The sequence below is a fragment of the Seriola lalandi genome, unplaced genomic scaffold, assembly GCF_002814215.2.
Source record: "Seriola lalandi dorsalis isolate HSWRI2012SDOR001 ecotype SW California unplaced genomic scaffold, Sedor1 jcf7180002054277, whole genome shotgun sequence".
Lineage (NCBI taxonomy): Eukaryota > Metazoa > Chordata > Actinopteri > Carangiformes > Carangidae > Seriola > Seriola lalandi.
The window spans coordinates 1,224,798-1,245,050 of NW_019524830.1; the positions used below are offsets into that span (position 1 = coordinate 1,224,798).

The 20,253-nt window shown below is 42.4% G+C and overlaps 1 protein-coding gene across 2 annotated transcripts in view; it reads left to right on the forward strand.

The window, feature by feature from the left end:
* Positions 1-20,253, forward strand: part of LOC111654447 (ephrin type-B receptor 1-B) — a 153,647-nt gene that overhangs the window by 80,005 nt on the left and 53,389 nt on the right. For both annotated transcript variants that reach the window (XM_023405468.2, XM_023405470.2), the window contains exon 4: positions 12,104-12,259. In XM_023405468.2, the coding sequence (XP_023261236.1) occupies positions 12,104-12,259 (156 nt within the window). The remainder of the gene's footprint in view (positions 1-12,103; positions 12,260-20,253) is intronic.

Genomic DNA, 20,253 nt, shown 5'->3' on the forward strand with positions numbered 1-20,253 from the left:
TGAGAATGTGCCACACACACTCTATCCGTTAAGTCAGCCACTCACACACATGCACAATTAAGACTATGTGTCTGTATCTTTGTTCCTGGTTTGCTGAGCACTTTTATTGACACTGCCTGAGAACAGCGAAGCGAATCAAAGCGAAGCTGAAGTTTCTGAAAATTTAGAATTTCTTTTTCTTTGTTTAAACATTATTATTATGTGAGATTCTGATTATTATGATGATGATAAAAACTTAAAAATAATGGATTTAGGTAAATATTCAGATAAACACGGGGGATTAAAAAATGAATAAATTCTTTGTTTTTGAAGAATTACAGTGAGATAATTATTATTTTGATTATATTTTATTTATGTATGCAGAATTTTTATGACGCTATATTACTTCCTAGCCCTCACATTGGAAAATTTTAGAATTTATAGGAGTGTCAGTATAATCCACTGTCAGTATAACCCAATATTAAACAGCTCTCTGTGAAACTGCTTTGATGCTTATAAATCTCTACCTTTTAACTGGTAACTTCAAGCTGCTCTGGTGGCTTTGGTTTTTTTGATTTTTCTTTTTGTTTGGTTTTGTTTTGTGTTGTTTTTTGCAATATCTTGGTCATCCATCAACTCTAGTCCACCACTGTCCATCACTCGAATGCAGACTTCCAGTCTCCATCAATCCGACAACGCGTGAGGATGTGCGTGCAGCGTAAGGAGGTCACACATGGATACACACCCCCTTAAGGCACATACGCAAACACACATGCAATCCCACAAAATGAACACATATGTTTGCCAGTTTCATAGCTCAAGGCATATTGACTAACGCTGGCTGATAAAGGTCAGTTCTGTCCAGATTTGGACAGGTGGGGTGGGGGCTGCGGTTCACTGTGCCACACACACACACAAACTCACACCTTTTCTGTGGGTTTGTGTGTGTTTGTTTGTCTGGAACGGGATACAGTTTTCTGATAAGGTTGTATAGAGGTCATGGGGACGTAAATATGACATGAATATAGATGCGCTGTCTGCTCGGTTACCTTCAGAGAATTTCACGGCTGCAGGTGCATTGTGTGCCAACGAGCGGGGTCAGTCTCTGTTCATTCACACAATGCGACAGAATACTTGATGAACACATCTGTTTGTCTTTGTACAGTATAAGCACAATATATTTCCATGCACGTCATTCATCTATTGAGTTGTCTGGTCATGCCTGGGCATGATGTCCACAGAATCGTCGTTTTTGTATGTAGAAAAGCACACCCATCCCGAACCATGAATGGAGCTGTCTCTGTTGGGCAGGACAGATGCACAGTTGCTCTAAACAGCATTTATTATCCAGCCTTTTTTATTCCCCGTTGCCTATTGTCAGCCTTAGAAATAATAGCTGGGCCGTCACTAAGTATGCAATGAGAAATGGCTACTTAGCACAACACACATATTGTGGGACTCTGCCACCAACGATTTGAGTGACAAGATGCACTCCTGAGTGCTTTCTCACTTTGTTTTGTTCTCTCTTCCCCATTTCTCTGTCTCTCCCTTTCTCACACTCTTATTTCCCTGATCCCGGTCACTTTTCCTCTCCCACGCTTCACACATAATTCGTGCTTTCTCTTTTGATGCGGAGCATTTTATCATTACTTCCCATTAGGCATAATAGCAGCAGGGGCAACGAACAGCGGACGTTCTAGTACAGCTGGAGGAACATCCCGCTGGTGAATGCATAATTGTATTAATCCAGCTATTTTTGTGATAGTTGATGTTATCGCCATCCGAGGGGCGCAGCGCTGCTCCTGATGACCTCACCGCCGCTGTTTCGCTCGCGCCACCCCATCCACTCTTCTGTTCTCCAACCTCACCTACCCCCCCTCTTGTCCTATCATCAGTGATGCATTCTGCAGCCTGAGGGCAGCTATTGGATTTCAAAAGGCAAGACTTATGTTTTTCCTCTCCTCTCCTTGTTGTTGTCATCCACATCCAAATCCACTCTACCGCTAACCTGTGGCCTCCGACTGCGCCATGTGTGTAAACGTCAGCATCAGCGTGACAGGGTTGCAGCCGCTTACTGCTTGGTCATAGGTTGGGGATGGAAGGGCCTCCCATGGTTACACTCTTTGACATCATTGGTGGGAAGAGGAGGCAGTGTTCAGCTGTGTGATTCCACCAAGGGTACTTGTCTTTGCCAGAATATTTTGGTGTAAACATTGTGTTATGTACGCTCAATTAGGAATCAAATTAGAGAATGGTAAACAGTGAAGAGACCTTTGTTTTCCAGTTGTTTTATCATTCTACTCTGCCGTTACATTCAGTCGTGCATAATTACTCACCCCCTTCACAGGCCTCTACACTTATTAGCAGGGCCTCAATGCTGAGCCAAGGGGCTGGGCATTTCGGGATGCATGGGTATTTGGAGCTATTGTTAAACCTTGCTACAAGGATTCTCAAAGCATTTTAACATTAAATAGACTGGCAATGAAGTGATCAGGGCTTTTCAACTAGATTTGGAAGGAGGTAAGGTATTTAATTTCAATGTATTAGCATCATATTCTTTTTGCAAATTTTTTTTTTCTTTCATCAAAATGTTCATCTGCACATATTAATCCAAAAATGTTCTGGTTTAATTTCTCCTGACACTACTGTACTTTTCCAAAGGCTTTGTGTTTGAACCACTCTCACTGTCTTGTACTGTAACTGTTTCAAGGCATTTCCTTTGCTTGTTGCGTTAGTTGTGTTACATCAAGTTGCCGTCACAGTTTTTGGTATTTTCTTCTGGAAAAAAAATCACCAATTGTGTGTCCATCTAAGGAAATATAGACCTAGTGCAGTTAGCTCCTCCTGAGAGTCTTATTTACCATCACAGAAAATCTCTCCTTGTAACATAAGCACACATGCTTCATACCATCTCTGTTGACTCACTGTCTATCTGTTTGGGTGATGTTTTGGTGACAGATTTGTTGCTACCAGCAGGTAGATTGTTTCCTTGAACACAGCTGCTGTGCAGCAATCATTCGACTGTTTTGAGTTCACTGCCTCTGGATTGGAAATTAGGACAACTGGGACAAATATGAAATTTAAGGACATGTACCTGCAAGATGAATGAATGGATAAAATGTTTATTTTTTCTCTTAATTAGCATACAGGAATGAATCAAGTAGCCAGTACAAAAAAAAAATAAAATAAAAAAAATCAGTCCACGAGGCCAGATCTTCTTGGCTCAGGGACTGCATCTGTCAAAATCCTTGTTACTCCAGTGCAACACCTGAAAGTGACTCTAATTAAATTATTGCATGAAAAATGTAGTTTATATTCAGTCAATATATAATGCTGGTGTACTGCTTGAATGTAAACATAGCCTCCGCAGAGATACAAATGCACAAGCATCTAAAATTATATAATCTTTCTCTCAGTTTATTAACAAGACATGTAGTTTGTTTTGAAGCTGCTTCTTAATTCTACTGTTGACTAACTCTTTTAGTAGCACAATCTTCTGATCAAACAATCAACAATATTTGCAAAGTTTATTGTTTTTCTTTGTCCTTTTCTGTAATGACTGACAGATTACTGTGGCTAATCTGAAGGCTATGTGCTATAATAACTGTACTGTATCACTACGGTACATCTATAGCTGCAAACTCCTTGCTTGAAGCCACCTCCCGGATCTTTGATCACATCCACTTTCATTTTCAATCGCACATTATGTGAAGAATTAACGAAAACAAAAACTCAAATTTTGCACCAGAGCCTATTTTAATGCATCAGGCGAAGCTGCACAGATAAAAAAGAAAAAAAAGTCCCTATGTCGCCAGATGGCTCGACTGGCTGATAAAAGTCAAACTCCTGCTGAATTTGATTTGATGAGTTCTTTGTTTCTGTGTATTGTCGGTGTGTAATTGTGTACTCGAGGCAAAAGTATTCCTGGATAAGCAAAGCTTTTTCTCTCCGTCCCTAATTCCTTCACATTGATTTATTGTTTACAATCTACAGTTTCTCATCAGGTTAAGCTCTCTTCATGTCAGAACTATGAGCAGAGAGACAGAAAAAAAAAAGAAAAGATCTGAAGGCTGTAACTGTAATAGACATTGTTGAGCAGAGCAACAGCGAAGAAGGAGCAAAAAGAGCAAGAGTGGGCATCTTTGGCTAACTGCTATAGATTAATTGATCTAGCCATGAACTTAATGAGCTAGATCCTTTTTAAAAGAGACAAGTGCTGAGACAGAGGAAGCTAATGGTCTCACACAACTTGGAGAGGTAAGAAAGAGAAAGCTATTTATCTTGAAACATATACTTTATTCACTTTATGACAGAATTGCTAGGTAATTGACGGGGCCTGTAAATGTTGATTTTACGACCTGTGGTTCCGATCGGCCCTCTTTGAGCGTGGTGATGCGCAGCCAGTTCAACACAAGACACAAAAGCTGATTTTTGCTCATAAAATCTAGATAACTGAATAGACGTTTTTCTGTGAGGGCGCTAACAAATAGGATTGCATTTGAAAATATTGTTTTGTGAATATCCTGCACCATCACATTAATGTGTCTAAATTGGTAATGTAAGCGGCTTTTGTTACTTCGTTTTGCTCCCTGAGTGAAGTCAGGTTGATCAAATCAATACTGCAATCATAATGCAATCAAACACTGACAATAAAACGCTCCTTTGCTCACATAACTCCCCCTGACTGATTTCACCCCTCATCAAGTAACTTTGCATTTCGGTCTGTCTTGCCCCTGTCTGTTTTTTTCTGTGATAGCTGGCAGTGGGCAATGAGCCCGCTAGTCCCCTGTTAGGTTCTGATTACAGTGTAGATTGTAGTGCAAGCACATGTTACTGCCTGCTGAGCGGCGATATGTTTCGGAGAGCAGAGCAGTTCTCTCTACTACCTTGCCAGCCAGGATGGATTGGCACAGTGGAGTTTCCTGGAATACCAATGCCTCCCTCATATTCTCTATCTCTTCCCCCTGCTCCTCTCTGACCACTCCTCTATCTGAAAGATATGCCTGGTGCCTTGGCACATAGCTGCATCTTCCTGGAAATAAAATTGACCCGAAACCACTGTGCCAGGCGCGATACGGGGTGGCCAGCTGCCAACGCAACATTCAGCTATGACCGGTCTGTGTGGAGCTAAGAGATTATAAAGCTCTTTTGATCTGTATCTTGCTCATATTATGCACAGACATACATACACATGCGCACACATGCACATGCAAACTCATGCATGCGCTCTTCAGTAAGCCAGATTTCCCAGTCGGCTGGTCTGTCATTGGCCGGCTGTTCAAAGGGAAACTGTGGGCCAAAAAAATACTGGCTGTGCGGTTACCATGGTAACAGTCTGCCCAGGGGCGTGGGCTGTCTGCTAAATTGTTCGTTGGTTTGTTAAGCCTCAAAAAACACACACACACACACACACACACAAACAGAAACACATATACACACCTTAGTTTTAACAGAACACGTCTTCATATATTCAGTGTCTAGCAGATAACCTGCTCTGTTCATTAGCATTAGTGGTCAGACTGTTGGATTCCACATCCGTATGTGAAGCAGACTATTTTAGAGAAATCACACACAGCCTTATTTATTTTCTTTAGCTGGACACTGTCTCATCTTGTATTTATTTTACTGCTGCACTGCCCTCTATTGAATCCAGTCGGACATGGTTTTCCTTCTTGCATGCTCGCATGCATGCAGGGGATCAACTGCTATTGTTTACTGTATATTACTACATTACTGAGTGTCAGATTTGTTGTTTCCTTCTCATTTTTCTCTTCTTAATGCCTTCTTTTTAGACATCGCCTCCCTCTTCTGATACAAGACCACACAGCTGTATGGTCCTCTGCGGAGTTACAAAGCCAGCCTAATTGGCGGATGGCTCAGCTTTCTTTAGGGGCTTTAAGTATTGTTCACCGGGGGTTTCTGCAGCATCAGACGTTGCCGTATTAGCTAGTTGAGAGGACAGGTATGTGAAGATGGAGTGGTGTTTGGATAAGGCAGCAGAAAGTTTAGAAGAGTTGTATCTGTGCGAATTTATGTGTGTGTGGGGTGAGTATGTGTGTACGTGGGTGGTGGTGGTGGTGGCGGCGGCGGCGGTGGGTGTAGGTGCGTGTTTTAGCTTGGCAGAGAGGCTCTGACAGGGCCAGAATGGAGAGATGATTAATGATCGAGGGGGGAGTGTTCTATGGGAGGAACCTCAGCTCTTAACAAAAGCAGACAAGGTATGCTCCAACCGCTGCACTCTTTCTGCCATCCCTTTTATTTCTGAGAAAACCTCTCTGGCCCTCTTTTATTCCGCCTTACATTCTTTCTCTCTGTGAGATTACAAGGTGATGACAGGGGGTAGTGGAGAATTACACTGGCCAGACTTGCCAAGTGATGTCACCGCTGCGAACCCTGGATGCCTTCGAGTGAAAAAACAAAAAACCGCACTTGTGAGAAGTAACATACATCGGAGTCCCAGATCTTGGACTAAAATATTTAGTCCCTTTTGACCCATGTTGGCAGTTTATGAGAAATATGCAAAACTGTTCTTGAATCAGTTTCTCTGAATGAATAAATCATAACCCTAAAAGGCAGTTTACCTCAACTTTTAATATCCTGCGGGCATTTTCTGATGATTCTGACAAGCCTTTGTTTCGAGCCATGCCTCTGTCTCAAATAATTGTATTGTGTTTTTCAATGACCTTGTGGAGAAATGGAGCACCTGGGTTGGAAAAGCAGCTCATTACGTGGATTGTGGCTGGAAAATGAACAATGACAGAAGAGCGAGAGTGAATACCAATAGGCTGCAGCGCTGATTGCCTTTTTGTTTTAAGATGTTGGCTGTCCGGCCACGTTTCGTGTCCCCTTTGTCAAACAAACATATTCGTTTTTACCACTTGATTGATATTCTCAGATTTATCACTTAAACGAATCTATACAGGCACACTCTCGGCGTGTACGCAGCCTCCTGTGGTTTGAGTGGGAGAGAGCTGTCGTTCGGAGTGACTGGGCAACAAAATAGCGAAATAGGGGTCAACTGGGGTCTTGACCCGATCATGAGCCTATCTGTATGAGTGTTTGTGAGTGAGTGGGTGTATGCATGACTCCAAAGCCTTTAAAGCCTGTGATCCATCCCATGTGATGGATGAGGGACGGGGTTAAGGGTGTTATTGGGGGGGGCCAAGAGTTGTACTTAAGGGTCACTGACGCTAACTCACAACTTGTGCCCTTCGGTTGGTCACGCACCCTCTCTGCACAGTGTTTTAAAACCTCAGACAGGCAGAGTTGGTATTTCAAAGCTGAAGCTAGAAGAAATGTAGATTTGAATTTTTTAATTCTCTCAAACTACATTCTGCAGGAAAATGCTACATAGATTTCATCAGGGAAATAACTATTTTACCAAAGAAAATGTCTTAAAACGAGCCATAGCTTTGATGTGCTCTACTTTAGTGCTAATAGGCAATATTGCAGTACTGCAGAAAGATTTTAAGAGAGAAATATCTCATATTACAGAATGGAACTCTTTTCCTTTAAATCTCAGATTTATCACATAAGCTCGACTACCTTTCCACATCAACCGGTGCATACGTTTGATTTCATTTCCCACAATTTGCTGCCAAGCCATTTCTGGGGGTTTAAAAGCTCATACATACTTCAGAATGATGCCAAAAGAAAAGTCAGGGGAGGGCTTAGTGTACTGTGACTTTGATTGGGTTTGAGTAGGAAAGCCATTTCCAAACCCATCTTGGTTATAATCCTTTGCAGTTGCTTCCTGCGACTCCTAACTGTACATTTCCTTTTCCTTTTTTTTTTTATCCTGCGCACACCTGCTGATGCTTGCATGACAAGTTAATATAATTCTTAATCCACTGTGTCCATAAATCCCATGTCTCCAATTACCTCGGGTTCTTACGGGCTTTATACATTTTACAACAGCACATTCTAAACACATGCACCTTATGTGGCACAGTGCCAGTGTGCTTCCATGTATGATGTATTGCCTGCACTGCGCACTATATTATACGCACAGCAAGCACATTGCTTAGTCAAGCCCCTGAACGCCAGCTCCCAGCTCTGCACATGAGACTGGCTCATATTGCTGATCTTCATCTTCTCATGTAGCACTTCTCCTGGTCAATCAATACATCACTGTTGTGTAGAAAGAAGATCGACTGTTTGCTCCAAAATAACTCGGTATGTGACGTAGACAAAGCTGATTCACGTGCTTCTTTATTCAGATTTGGTTTGTTGTCATTAACCGAAATGTAAAGAGGAAGAGCACCTGCTGGGAAAATGACTGACAGTGAAGAGATCATCGTCTCATCTCTCCCGGTCAGGCTCGCTGCGACATGAGGTCATCACAGTTAGACTGTGATGAGTAACGAGCAGTGATCCACAGCTGCCGTACAACTGTCAGCTCACTGCAGAGTGAACTCGAGACAGGGAGAGAGAGGGAGACAGGCAGAGTTAACAAGGATTCAGACCTGTCAGTCAAGGCAAGAAAGCAACAAGGGGAGGAAAGGTAGAAGAAGAGAGAGAGAGAGAGCAATTCATTACCAGTGGGACAGACAAAAAAAAATAAAAAAAGATGTGAGGGCAGAGAAGAAGTAAGAAGGAGAGAACAATGCAGAGAGAATCCTACAGAGACCACTTGAAAGGGAGGAATGTTTTGTTTCTGCATGCAGCCAGTTCAGTTGTGGGTTATTCTCCCACTGGGGAGACTAATTGCTTGTTGATCTAATGTTCTATCCCCTCATGTCCCTGAAAACCAACACATTTGATGAGTGATGGGTCTATGTGTGTTTCTTTTTCTTTTTTTTTTTTTCCTTTTTCTTCTGCGGGACAGGAACTCCTGGCCTCATCCAATCTAAATATTCACAAATCAGGAGAAAAGACTTTGGGCTTGGTTCCAAATTCGATGAAGCATAACGCTACTCAGCCCACTGCTGCCTGTCCTTAGAACGAGACCTCTGAGGGTTTGCAAACGTTGTTCACATCACTTTGTCATTCTCTCTCTCTCTCTCTCTTTCTTTCTCCCCCTCCATCCCTCTCTCTCTCTCTCTCTCTCTCTCTAGCTTTGCCCATATCTGTTTCTTCCTCCCTCTCGCTCTGTGAGGCAGATCAGTGAGTAGCTAATTAATGAGTTTAATGTTACGATTCATGCACATATTATGTGTCCATTAGAGAGAGAGCCTCAGCACCAAGGTAGAAGTTATAATTTAGACGGACATTCATCCTGCGCTGTGTGTGTGTGTGTGCTTGTGTGTCTGTGTGCTTGTGTGCGTGTGTCTGGCTGCCTGTTTGTGTTTGCCTGGCTGTCACTTATCTCTCCTCTCCTATAATGCTGATCGCAGCATCTCCAGTTGTCCAAGGAGGAGGCAGTAAATTATCTCAGGTTCTGTAGAACATACGCTGTAGTCAAGTGGCGGAAAATGTGGGTGCTCCGTCTCATTTAATGGGGTCATCAGTGGCTACATGTGTCGTCGTGTAAATCAGTTCAGTAAATGCATTCTGGAGGTGTGGATAGCATTGATGCCAATATGGGAGTGTTTCTCAGAGTTATAGAGTGTGTGTATGTGTGTGTGTGTGTGTGTATGTATGCATTGTTATGCTTACAATTTCGCCTTGAGGCACTTCTGCAGCGCTGCTATCTCAGATGGCTGATTCAGCACAGCCTCCCCTTCTTTTCTCTTCACTGTTGTCCATTTATGAGTGTCCAGGCTAGCTACTGTCTGTCTGTAAACACACAACCCGAGGGCACACCCAAATGCACATATTCTGCTCACACTCCATTAAACACGCTCTGAACAACTTATTGTGATCCCTTTTTCTTAAGAGTCAGGGCAATGGGCATTTGAAGCTTGCATGAGCGCGCATGCGTGCGTGCGTGCGTGTGTGTGTGTGTATGTGTGTGTATATGTATATGTATGTGTATGTGTGCGTGAGATGGCCATGTGCGTGCGAGCGGTTCTCTGCTCGCCCTGATGTATGAATTTTATACAGCAAAGATGATGACACATAAGTTCTCTGCTACTCTCCTGCTAAAAATGAATTTTTGATCTGTGTTTTATCGTCTTGTAATCTCTGATATCTTTGGAAGTTATTGCTTTATAAAACGTCTCTGCAGCTGGTTTGTGCTTCACCATATGACCAGGGAGAGGTTTTAAGAGTCTCAATGTTGTTGTATTAGAAGGAGCTAGATCTCTTCACACATGAAATCTATATATTACAAGTCGAGAGAGGTTGCAAACATCCACTCCCACACACTAAAAAAAAAGACTCACACTCCCCTATACAAACATTATTGACCTTACAGCACTCTCTTACAAACCCTATAGAATCCTTATATTCTTCCATACATGCATCTACGGCTGTGGAGCATCCACAGCGCAGCAATGTGGTTTGCTCACGGGGATATCTGCCTCACAGCTCTCACGGTTGTATTATAAGCTGTTTGTGGTTGTTGTGGGTCTGGTCATGTGTGTGTGTTTGTATGTGTTGGTCTGGCCGTGTGTGGACAGTGTTGTGTGACTAGACATGAGGTCAGTCAGTTAGCCTGTGGTGTGTCTGTCAGCCACACTAAAGGGGATGTGGGAGCGCAGCCGCTGTTGGGGGTTGGAGGGGGGGGCGGCATGAGTTGTGTGTGTTTGTGTGTGTGTGTGAGTGTGTGTGTGTGTGTCTGCATGACACCTCTTCTCTCTCCTTCACCTGCTTTTTTCTCTCGCTTTTTCTTGATCTATCTATCTATCCCTCACTAACAGCCCATCTGAGAGGCGGGCTGAATGGTATGAATGGAAGGGAGTCATAAAAACAGGAAGCTGCCCTTTTTTTTTTCTTTCTTTTTTTTTTTACGGCGTAGTAAAGTAGACTCCCGCTCCCAAACCCAGCCTCTCAGTGCATTTTTTAATGAAGCATAAAATTTTTTAATTAAATCTTAAAAGCCTGTTGATACAAAGGTCTAAAGGTTTTCCTCACGTAGCAAGTGCGCTACAGTCTCCACTGTTTGACCCGGCAGCGAGCAGGAATGGGACCAACGCCTTGGTCATTATTGCTTTAAATAACTCTCCATTTACCAAGCTCTTCATAAATATTGGAATAGAGGGCTCTTAGTCAGATACAACAGAACCATTTTGTGGTGAGCAAATCCCATAATGATTTTACCAACCTGCTTTTAACGTCTGAAGTGCTGCCCTTCTATCAAACCTTTGTTTTTGATATGTATCTTGTCTGCACATACTTTGTTTCCCCGTAGCAATTCTCGTTTTTACAAACTACCCAAATGCTACAGTCATAGTTTAGTCTGTGAGAAAAGGACTATAACTGTGTTTTTACACAAGCGTAAGTATACCCTACGTCCCATTTTTCAGCCACAGTCAAGCCTTTATAATCTTTTACTCCAGCAAAACAGACGCAGCTGGAGAAACTGTAAGGCGCTTGTCCCATTAAATTTATAACCCCTCCCCCTCTGTAGTGCAGCAACACCACAGTTTCCTCCCCCATCAGTAAGCCTGCTAAAATATTAAACATTTATCATAGTTATTGTAGTCAGTAAATCCTTCCACACAGTGCAAAAAAAACCCTCAGCTTTGTATTCTTTTGGGATATGAAGGTAAATGGATTAGGTTATTGCCTGGACTAAGGCGCAGTGATATCAGCCACAATAATCTTTGTCCTCCACCACGGCCATTAGGATTTATAACTCTGACACATCATGGCAATGTCCACCAAGTGTCGGCAATGACGGAATGACGCGCTGCCTCACGTCGCTTCTCGTTGCTTCTCGTCGCTTCACGTCCTCTGTTAATATTTGTACCTGAGCACAGTTCAAATGCGACAGCTGGTTGCCAGCTGACCACTAACAGTCATGTTCTGTGTCTCTGGCTATATTCCCAACCTCAAAAACATCATGGAAAGGAAAGCAAAAATAAACTAAGCAAACGTTTTTATTCCGTTATCAGTATGATTAAACAGTCATGTAATATGATCAGAATACAAACTGAGAATATGGTAAAATATTGCAACTGGAGGTGAAAAACACAAACAAAAACTCCCTGGCTCATGCATGGCACTGAGCCCATGATTTTCTATCCATTTATTTTTCTTTATTCATTCATTTTCTGACATTGTTTTTCTGTTCTCACAGCTTGCCCACCGGGTACCTTCAAGTCAACCCAGGGTCCTGGTCTGTGTCTACAGTGTCCTCCTAACAGCCGCTCCACAGCTGAGGCTGCCACCATCTGTGTGTGCCGCAACGGCTACTACCGCGGGGACGCTGATCAGCCGGATGAGCCCTGCACAAGTAAGTATATTGTATATGCATATTACATACACGACATTAACACTGTCAAACACTTACATTAATGTAAGACAAGCTCCTGTAATAGGCATCCACGTATGCATTATGCATTTATATATGTGACATCAATATTGGATAGACTGGTTCATGCACATAAACCACTATGATAGAGATGGATTTTTTTCCTTCTCAGTGTCATCAAACCAGAACACGCAGTAGCATTTGAATAAGCATATATCTAGAGCCCTTGTTGTCTTCTTACTTTGGTCATAATTATTACATTGCAGGGTTTCCATCATTGACGTCTCCATCACTTTGCCGATGCGTTTCCTTTCCGTTTCCCTCACAGTTATCGCCTTCTCTCTGTCTTTCTTTCTCGCTGTTCTTTCTCTCTGTCTGCTATCATCCCCTGAAGTCCTAATTACTCAGGCAGATGCTGCGAAGCTTCGACACTGTCCTGCCGTTATCCGCTGGAGATCCAATAAGGCCTCTCGCAGCATCATAGTTATCTTAATATGATGTAAAAGAAATATGCTAAGCCTTCCTGCCATCCCTGCTGACACCCAGTTACACTGACGGAGAGCACCGTTAGACCCCAAAAAGTTTGTTTACCTCTCTTCCTTCGCTGCCACTGGGGAGTGTCTTAATGGTTCGTTCTGCTCACAATGGCTGACCTGGAAGCATTATAGGTGTGGTTATGTATTCATTTAGCCCTGATTTATTCACATAGACCTGGCTAATTGGCCTCAGGAATGAGCTGAGGACCACACTCCTTTCCTAATCGGTTCACAGCTGCACAGTATAGCCTTCACGGCTAGGACTTGTATTGAATGCACCTCTTTGGCCATGTATCCTTTTTATAACTCTGAATAAGTGCCTCAAAGCTGCAGGGGAACCTCAGTGCAGCATGGCTGTCTGTCTGACTGTTCGAACGCTTCCCAAGTGTAACCATCAACACCTTTAGGCTTTGGATGTTCTCAACGGATGACACCCCACTTTCACCTTGAGTTTTCTCCGCCCTCCCATGGTATGCTGCGTAGCTCTCTGGTGAATTGTTGAACGCTCCATCAAGTGTAGCATCTGCCTCTACCTTGAGGCCTTAAATTTTCCCCAAGCAATCTCCACAACAGCTCCCCAGTGGAGCCTCTTGAACAGATCCCTCCTGTCTGTGTTCAGTTTCCAAATGCAGCCTGTTTTTTGTTTTTTTTGTTTTCAATCATGCCACTTCCTCTCTAATCTTATCATCTCTGGTCTGTTCTTTTTCCTCATCTGCTTCACACAGTTTTCCCCTCATGCTCCATACACCTTCAACCCTCTTTATGTCTTAACATTTTCAATGTAAAGCACATGTAATAAAATGTGCTATATAAATAAAATTGCTATAAACTAGACTATTTTTGGTTTCTAATGAAAACATATCCTATAGGTGCTTAGTTACGTAAGTAAGTAAAATAATAAGAAGAGAAAAAATGCCCACTATTACAATCATAATTACACAGTGTGCTGCAAAATAAAATATTCATTACAAGAGACTATATCTCAGTTCTTTGGAAAATGCTTTTTATCTCCCATGCATGCAGTCAAAATGTCCTACTTAGAATTTTGTTTTCAACATTAACATCTTAAACCAACTTCAGTTCCTCCTCAATTTGACTTAACATTCATTTGCAACAGCACAGTCAAAGTCTTCTCTGATGGTTGAACCATACAGCATCAGCTGAGCTTGATGCTCAGGGTGCCCTAGATCTCAACAGGGAGGGGGGGCAGTGAGATCATCCTAGTAAGAATCTCTTTAATACTGTGGGTCCTGATAAGAGCACTGCCTGAGTAGCTTAAATCAGGCCAATCTGTAGCAGCAGAAGTTGTAGCTTTAGCTCTTCACACTGGCATCACAGGCGCAGGTCCCTGTGTGCTCCAGATCAGTCTGATTAGCTTGCTGATGGATTGTCCAGCGCCCGGCTCTGTCAGCGGGGGTCTTCATGCTATGCCCCCCCACCCCCCACCACCGACACACACACACACACACACACACGCGCACACACACACACACACACACACACACACACACACTTCCCAGCCCACACCCCTACCCCCTTTTCCCTCAGGAATATGCCAAGGATGCACTTCAAACTGCCCCTCCACTTCCTACCCCCTCCGTCTTTATCCCAACCTTCTGTCTTGCGCTGACTCCAGCTCAAGCCTCAGGGTGTGTTCTGTCTCGCAGTGTGAAGCCCACTCCTTTCAGCTTGGCTACCCTGCATAGTGGGCTTTGGGACAGTGGTTTGCATTGCACCGAATCCCCTCCTGGTCCCTTCTCCAGGCTCGAGGCCCCAGTCTGACGTACCTCCACCTCCCCATAGGTGTGCAAGTGTGAAAAAGAATGAATGTGTACGTGTGAGAATGTTGCCGTGGGGGGAGGTCAGCCAGCTCCAACATACTGGGCCAGTGGGTTTCTCTCAGTGTTGACTCAGAGGAGAAGAATGACAAGCTGAGTGGAAACTGAGGGGGAGTCAGGCGGAGAAAACAGCGCTGATTGCTCCGTAGGGGAGAAGGGATGCAGAGATGGAACTTCCTGGTGTGAGGAACAGTGGAGGAGAGAACTAATGGAGGACTAAATGACTAAGATATATATATATAAATATATATGTACATATGTATAAAAATCCCATCAGTACTATAGGAGGGATGCGGCAAACTAGGATTTGAATCTGTACATTTGAAAGTTTAGTCTCAGAAGGAATGGGGGATTGTAGATACGGACACAGTACAATGTCGTGAATATGTAAAAACAAACCACCACTGCCAGCCACTAACCGATTCATGAGGAAAATCTTTGGAATGTAACCGAATCAACATAAATATAGGGAATGAGGGGGAAAATAGGATGGTTCTGATGGGTTTCTACATTCCTGATTCGTACCACACTGGCTCTGATTCTCGTGGCTCACATGTAATACTTATATCTGTGGCCTGTCCCCCGAAAGCCTCCTTGAGCCCCGTCAAACACTGTCTACGCCTCGTAACACAAACAAAACCCATCAAAATTCCTGACTGAAAGGACAGCGTTATCTATTTTTCCATTCTCCTCATCACCCTATTTATAATTTTTTTTCCTTCTTTGCTTGGCTGTTCACTCCTCCTCCTTTCTCCTTGTTCTGTTTTCAAAGAGAAAGAGGAGTGAGCCGTCAAAGTGCATAAATATTCTGTTCTCACTCCAAGTTTTTTTATTTTTTTCCCCCACTTCAACTGTGTTGTCAGTTCTGGAGTCAGTTAAGGGTGCTTCCCGGAGCTTAGCAGTCAGCTGGCCAGTTTGCTCTTTCGGTAATACTATAGTAAATGAAGCTAAGTTAAGGTAATTGTCTGGCCTACTTTAATCCCTGTACCGACATAATGCTCCAGACTTCTATCTATATGTACATATGTTCAAAGACACCACTGGTGTCTGTTACATCTAAAGCTTGACAGATGCAGAGTCATGTTCAATTATTCCACTTATTGTAGACAGTCATGTGGGTGTGTAGATTATTCTTTAGTCCGATAGAGAAAAGCTTCCACATATTCATATTGTATTGCAAACTGTACTGCACGCACATATTATTAGTCCTTATAACACGTTTTATTTCATATCTCACCAACCCACACAGCCCTTCTTTCTTTCTACCAGCCCCTCTGGCTGTGATAAGTATCATCACACAGGGACCTTCTGTTGGTCCCTAAAGGCCTGTTTCACATCATAAAAACAAACAGTTTGAAAGAAGTGAAACGCAGGCCTCAGACCATTCAAAAGTTCATATGGTGGATGAGTAAACAATGTGCAGAAGTGTTTATTTTGGGCACTGGGCCACTCTTTCCAAAGGGGAAAACTGGGCTGTGGTCTTTAACTGCCCTGGTGGGAACTTGAATAGCACGTATCAATACCAGGGCAGCTATGTGTACCTGCCTCTAAATTCACCTGCAGCAGTAGCCAGTGAGGACAGCGAGTGGCTCAGCATACATGACTGTGCGTGAAAGAAGACATTTACAAAGACTCGTTGCCCTGGAGATAATGCACATGTTGCAGAATCTTATATTTAATAGAATACCATTATTACTTGTCCAGATGAGTTACAGATACAGAGTAGCTCCTTACAATTGCAGTTTATTGTGGGGACACGCACTAATTTAAAGGTTATATAAATGAGACTTTAAACAGTGATATTATAATATAGCAGCAAACAACTATTTTCTGTGTAAAGATATAGTGGAGTAATGGTGTCCTGAGCAAAGACCAAAGTCACACACAAAACCAAACTTCTCTGTTCTGTATTTCGGTTTCCAGTCGGGCCTCATGTGCATGTTAGTGCAGGTGAGTGCCTCCGTGTTAAACCATCGGCCCTCCCCACATTTAAAAAGGCCTCCCACACTGAAAGATTTAGATCAGAGTGTAGGCAGACTGTCCATGGGGAATACCAGCTCAAATCCCACTTGACCAGTGGACCGCCAAAACATCCAAGTTTTTACCGGTTCCGTCAGACTCTTTATTTATATTTACCTGACCCTGAAATGACCTTTGTCCATTAGCATGGTATTTCCGTGTGGTGCAACAAGGTTTAGCCTTGTGCTGAGTGAGACTAAACAGACCTAACTTCATCAAGTCAAGTCTGCTCAGTGATTATTAATAATTTGACTCCATGTTATTCATAAATAAGACATACCTCGACATATGAAATGTGTAATTTATGTAAGAAAATCGTCAGGTTGAAATTTTTATGATGTGCTGTATTTTTAATTATAATCTGATGTGATACAGCAGAATTATGAGTTACATTCTGGTGAAATTTTAGAAGGGTGTCTCAGAAACATTAAGTTGTTAGAAAACAAATTTGCAAACTCTCTCTAAATAGTCGCAAAGATGGGATTTCTATAGGATATTGTCAGTTTATGCAATCATTTAAACAGCTTACACAGACTCTTCCTTGAATCACAGTTTTGGCAGCAATGGCATTGTTGTTGAATGTAAACACAAGCAAGTCTGAGAACAAGCATATTAACCACAAGAATAAAAACAAACTAAAGGCAGCCAATAAAATGCTATAACATTTCATTTTCACTTCAAATTGTTTGTGCTACGATGCTAGTTATACACTAAATATTTAAAGATGACATGACTTTTACTACTTCCACATATTCAACCTACAAAGGCGCGTCATCTGGCTGCATGTTTGCCTTGTTGTGCATTTGTGCTTCCCTGAACAACAATATTGATTTCTTAGCTGGTCTGCACTCTCCTTTCCATTTGGTCATTTAGTCTCATCATGTGCCACTGAGATTGCCTTAGCTCCTTAAAAGGGAACATACAATGTGGCTGGCTGGGAAGACAGGATTCACCAGAGCACCAGTCACATTTATATTCCCCTTAAAATCGTTTGTATCAGTTTTATTTTTATACTGCCAAATCATAACATACACTATCTGAAGGCACTTTACAGAGTAAGGTCAAGAGTAAGGGACAGAGGTGAAGGAGGAGACACCAGAAACCACTATATATAGTATGCTGTTGTACTAAAGCACTGTCAGACTGGTTGTTAATAGTAATAATAATAATGATAATAAAAGGTGCCGCAATGATAGCAACACATAGTAATTATAACAATAATAAAAACAATAATATTGATAATGAGTGTTGTGTAGTAGATGCATATTATGCATCAATTTATGTGTTGCTTTCTGATAATATTGATTAAAGGACGTACATATAGGGTGAAAAGTGTCGATCCTAGCACAGAACCCGGGTGGAACTCCATGAATAACTTTTGTGTGCATGGAAGTGTCATTGTATCTATCATTGTATTGTATCCATTCAGTAAATATGACTTGAACCAGCCTAGTACAGTTTCTTTGTTCCCAATGACATGTTCAAGTTTCTGTAGTAAAATCTTGTGATCGATGGTGTTAGTTGCAGCACTAACACCTAGGAGGATAAGTATAGAGACGAGTCCTTTGTCCTAGACCACAAGAAGACCATTGATAACTTTCACCGGAGCTGTTTCTGCACTATGATGTTCTCTAAATCCTGACTGAAAGTTTCAAACATGCCATTCCTATGCACATTGGAGTGGCATTCAGTAGAGCACATACCTCCGACAAGGCCAAACAATCCCACACATGTCTATGTGATCCAGTTTATTATCTGGATCTGTGATTGTTGTGATTGCACTAGTAAAATGGAGCCCTTACTGCAATGTTAATACATTTCAGACAGGTACAGCGGCTGCTTGGAGATAATGTTTTGCCACTATAAACTAAGTGAAAGAACATGTATGTAAGCATACCAAATCTGATTGGCATAGCTAAATGAACTCCAGCTGAAAGCCTGTAAGTAACGTTCTCAGCAAATTAAATCCTATGGCAAATTACAACAGCCGAAGGCTACAGTAATAGTCTACAAATCACTGGTTAAGTGGCAGTCACATTTGATTTCTTGTGCTGTCCCTGCATATGTGGAGCGTGGTTGTATTTGGGATGAAGGAGTGTGACGCTTCCTTCACACCTCAACCTGGAAGTGTTTTTTTTCCCCCCACCGTTGTATGAATACATTGATATAGACAGCGCAGACACAGATACATGGAAACAGGTAGTTCAGGCATGTGTATTTGTGCCACATGCATTTTCCACATGAGCAGATGCGCATTGCTTTTGACTGCAATGCAAGTTTAGGGGCAAGTGCATGTACGTGATTAATGGCACAGAGGATACAAGCAGTGTGAGTAACATATGCCTATTGTTCGGCACCCAAGGGAAACAGCTAAAGTCCTGCCAATTCCCTCATATAGACCGTTCCTACCAAAACACACATCCACATACAGTACACCTGGTAGCATTCAAGGACCAAATTATGTACCATTTGACCATGTATTTGGAGCTCTAGCGGTCCTCCCAGCCCAGCCATAATAATCACACTATGGGGTTCACGCCTTTCCTGTCACTGACCTCTTTGTCGTTGGGGTGCTGAGCCGCAGTCGCAGCAGTAACAGTGCCGTTTCACTCACCCTTGTGTGTTCCGTTGCTTTGTCCCAGCTCCCCAGGGCTATCCCACATGGCTTTGCAGCAACAATGATTAATTGTGTCGGTGTTGACTGAAGGAACTATCCGCCCCATGCCCACACAAATAGGAAACTCAAGTGCTGCATCATAATATACTTAAATATCTATATGTATTGTCATATTTTTCTCATGGGCAAAAACAAAGGAGAACAGGAAAGGAAGTATGCTAGAGAGCTGAATAATTCTTCAAAGGGGCTCTAGAGTTGAATGATTCTTTAGTTTCACAGTAGTCATGTATCGAGAAATGAGTCAGTTTAAATTCTTTTTTAATGATAAAGGTCAAGCTTTATGAAGAATAAATTGGAACCAGATCAGCTCTGCAGGGCAGCCTCACTCAACCCTAAGCAGCACTGACTAAGGACTTTGCTGAGCTTCTCCGTTATTGGCAGCGTCTGGTATCTGAGAGGGAAGAGCTGTTTCTGAGCAGCCGCGGGGATATAGTCTCGGTTAAGCAGAATTCTACACTGCCATTTGAAGAGATTTCAACTCTTAAAGAATTGTGCTGCAATTGCAGGAGGCTGAACAAGCCACTTCTCTGCCCCCTAATATTTAGCCGACACTCAAGCAAAAAAAAAAAAAAAAAAGTTTTATTATAACTTCATTTCTCTCTCTATATTGCCTTAAAGTTTCTACTCCAGCTGCGGGCTATGAGGGAGTGAATGGGAGCGTGAATCTCCAGAGCCACTTGGATAAGAATACTCCATGCAACACTGCATTTTGCTAAATAACCAATGGTTGATAGACACAAATGTTTCGCTGTATGATCTCTCTGGGTATGAATGGAATAAATTAGAATTCCAATTGTGCTGAAGATGAAGAAAAAGAAGTAAAAGTTGCTCTTAGACAACAACATTTATGTTTATTAGAAGTTGTAAATTGGCTACATTGACAAAACAGCAGACAGATGTATAAAG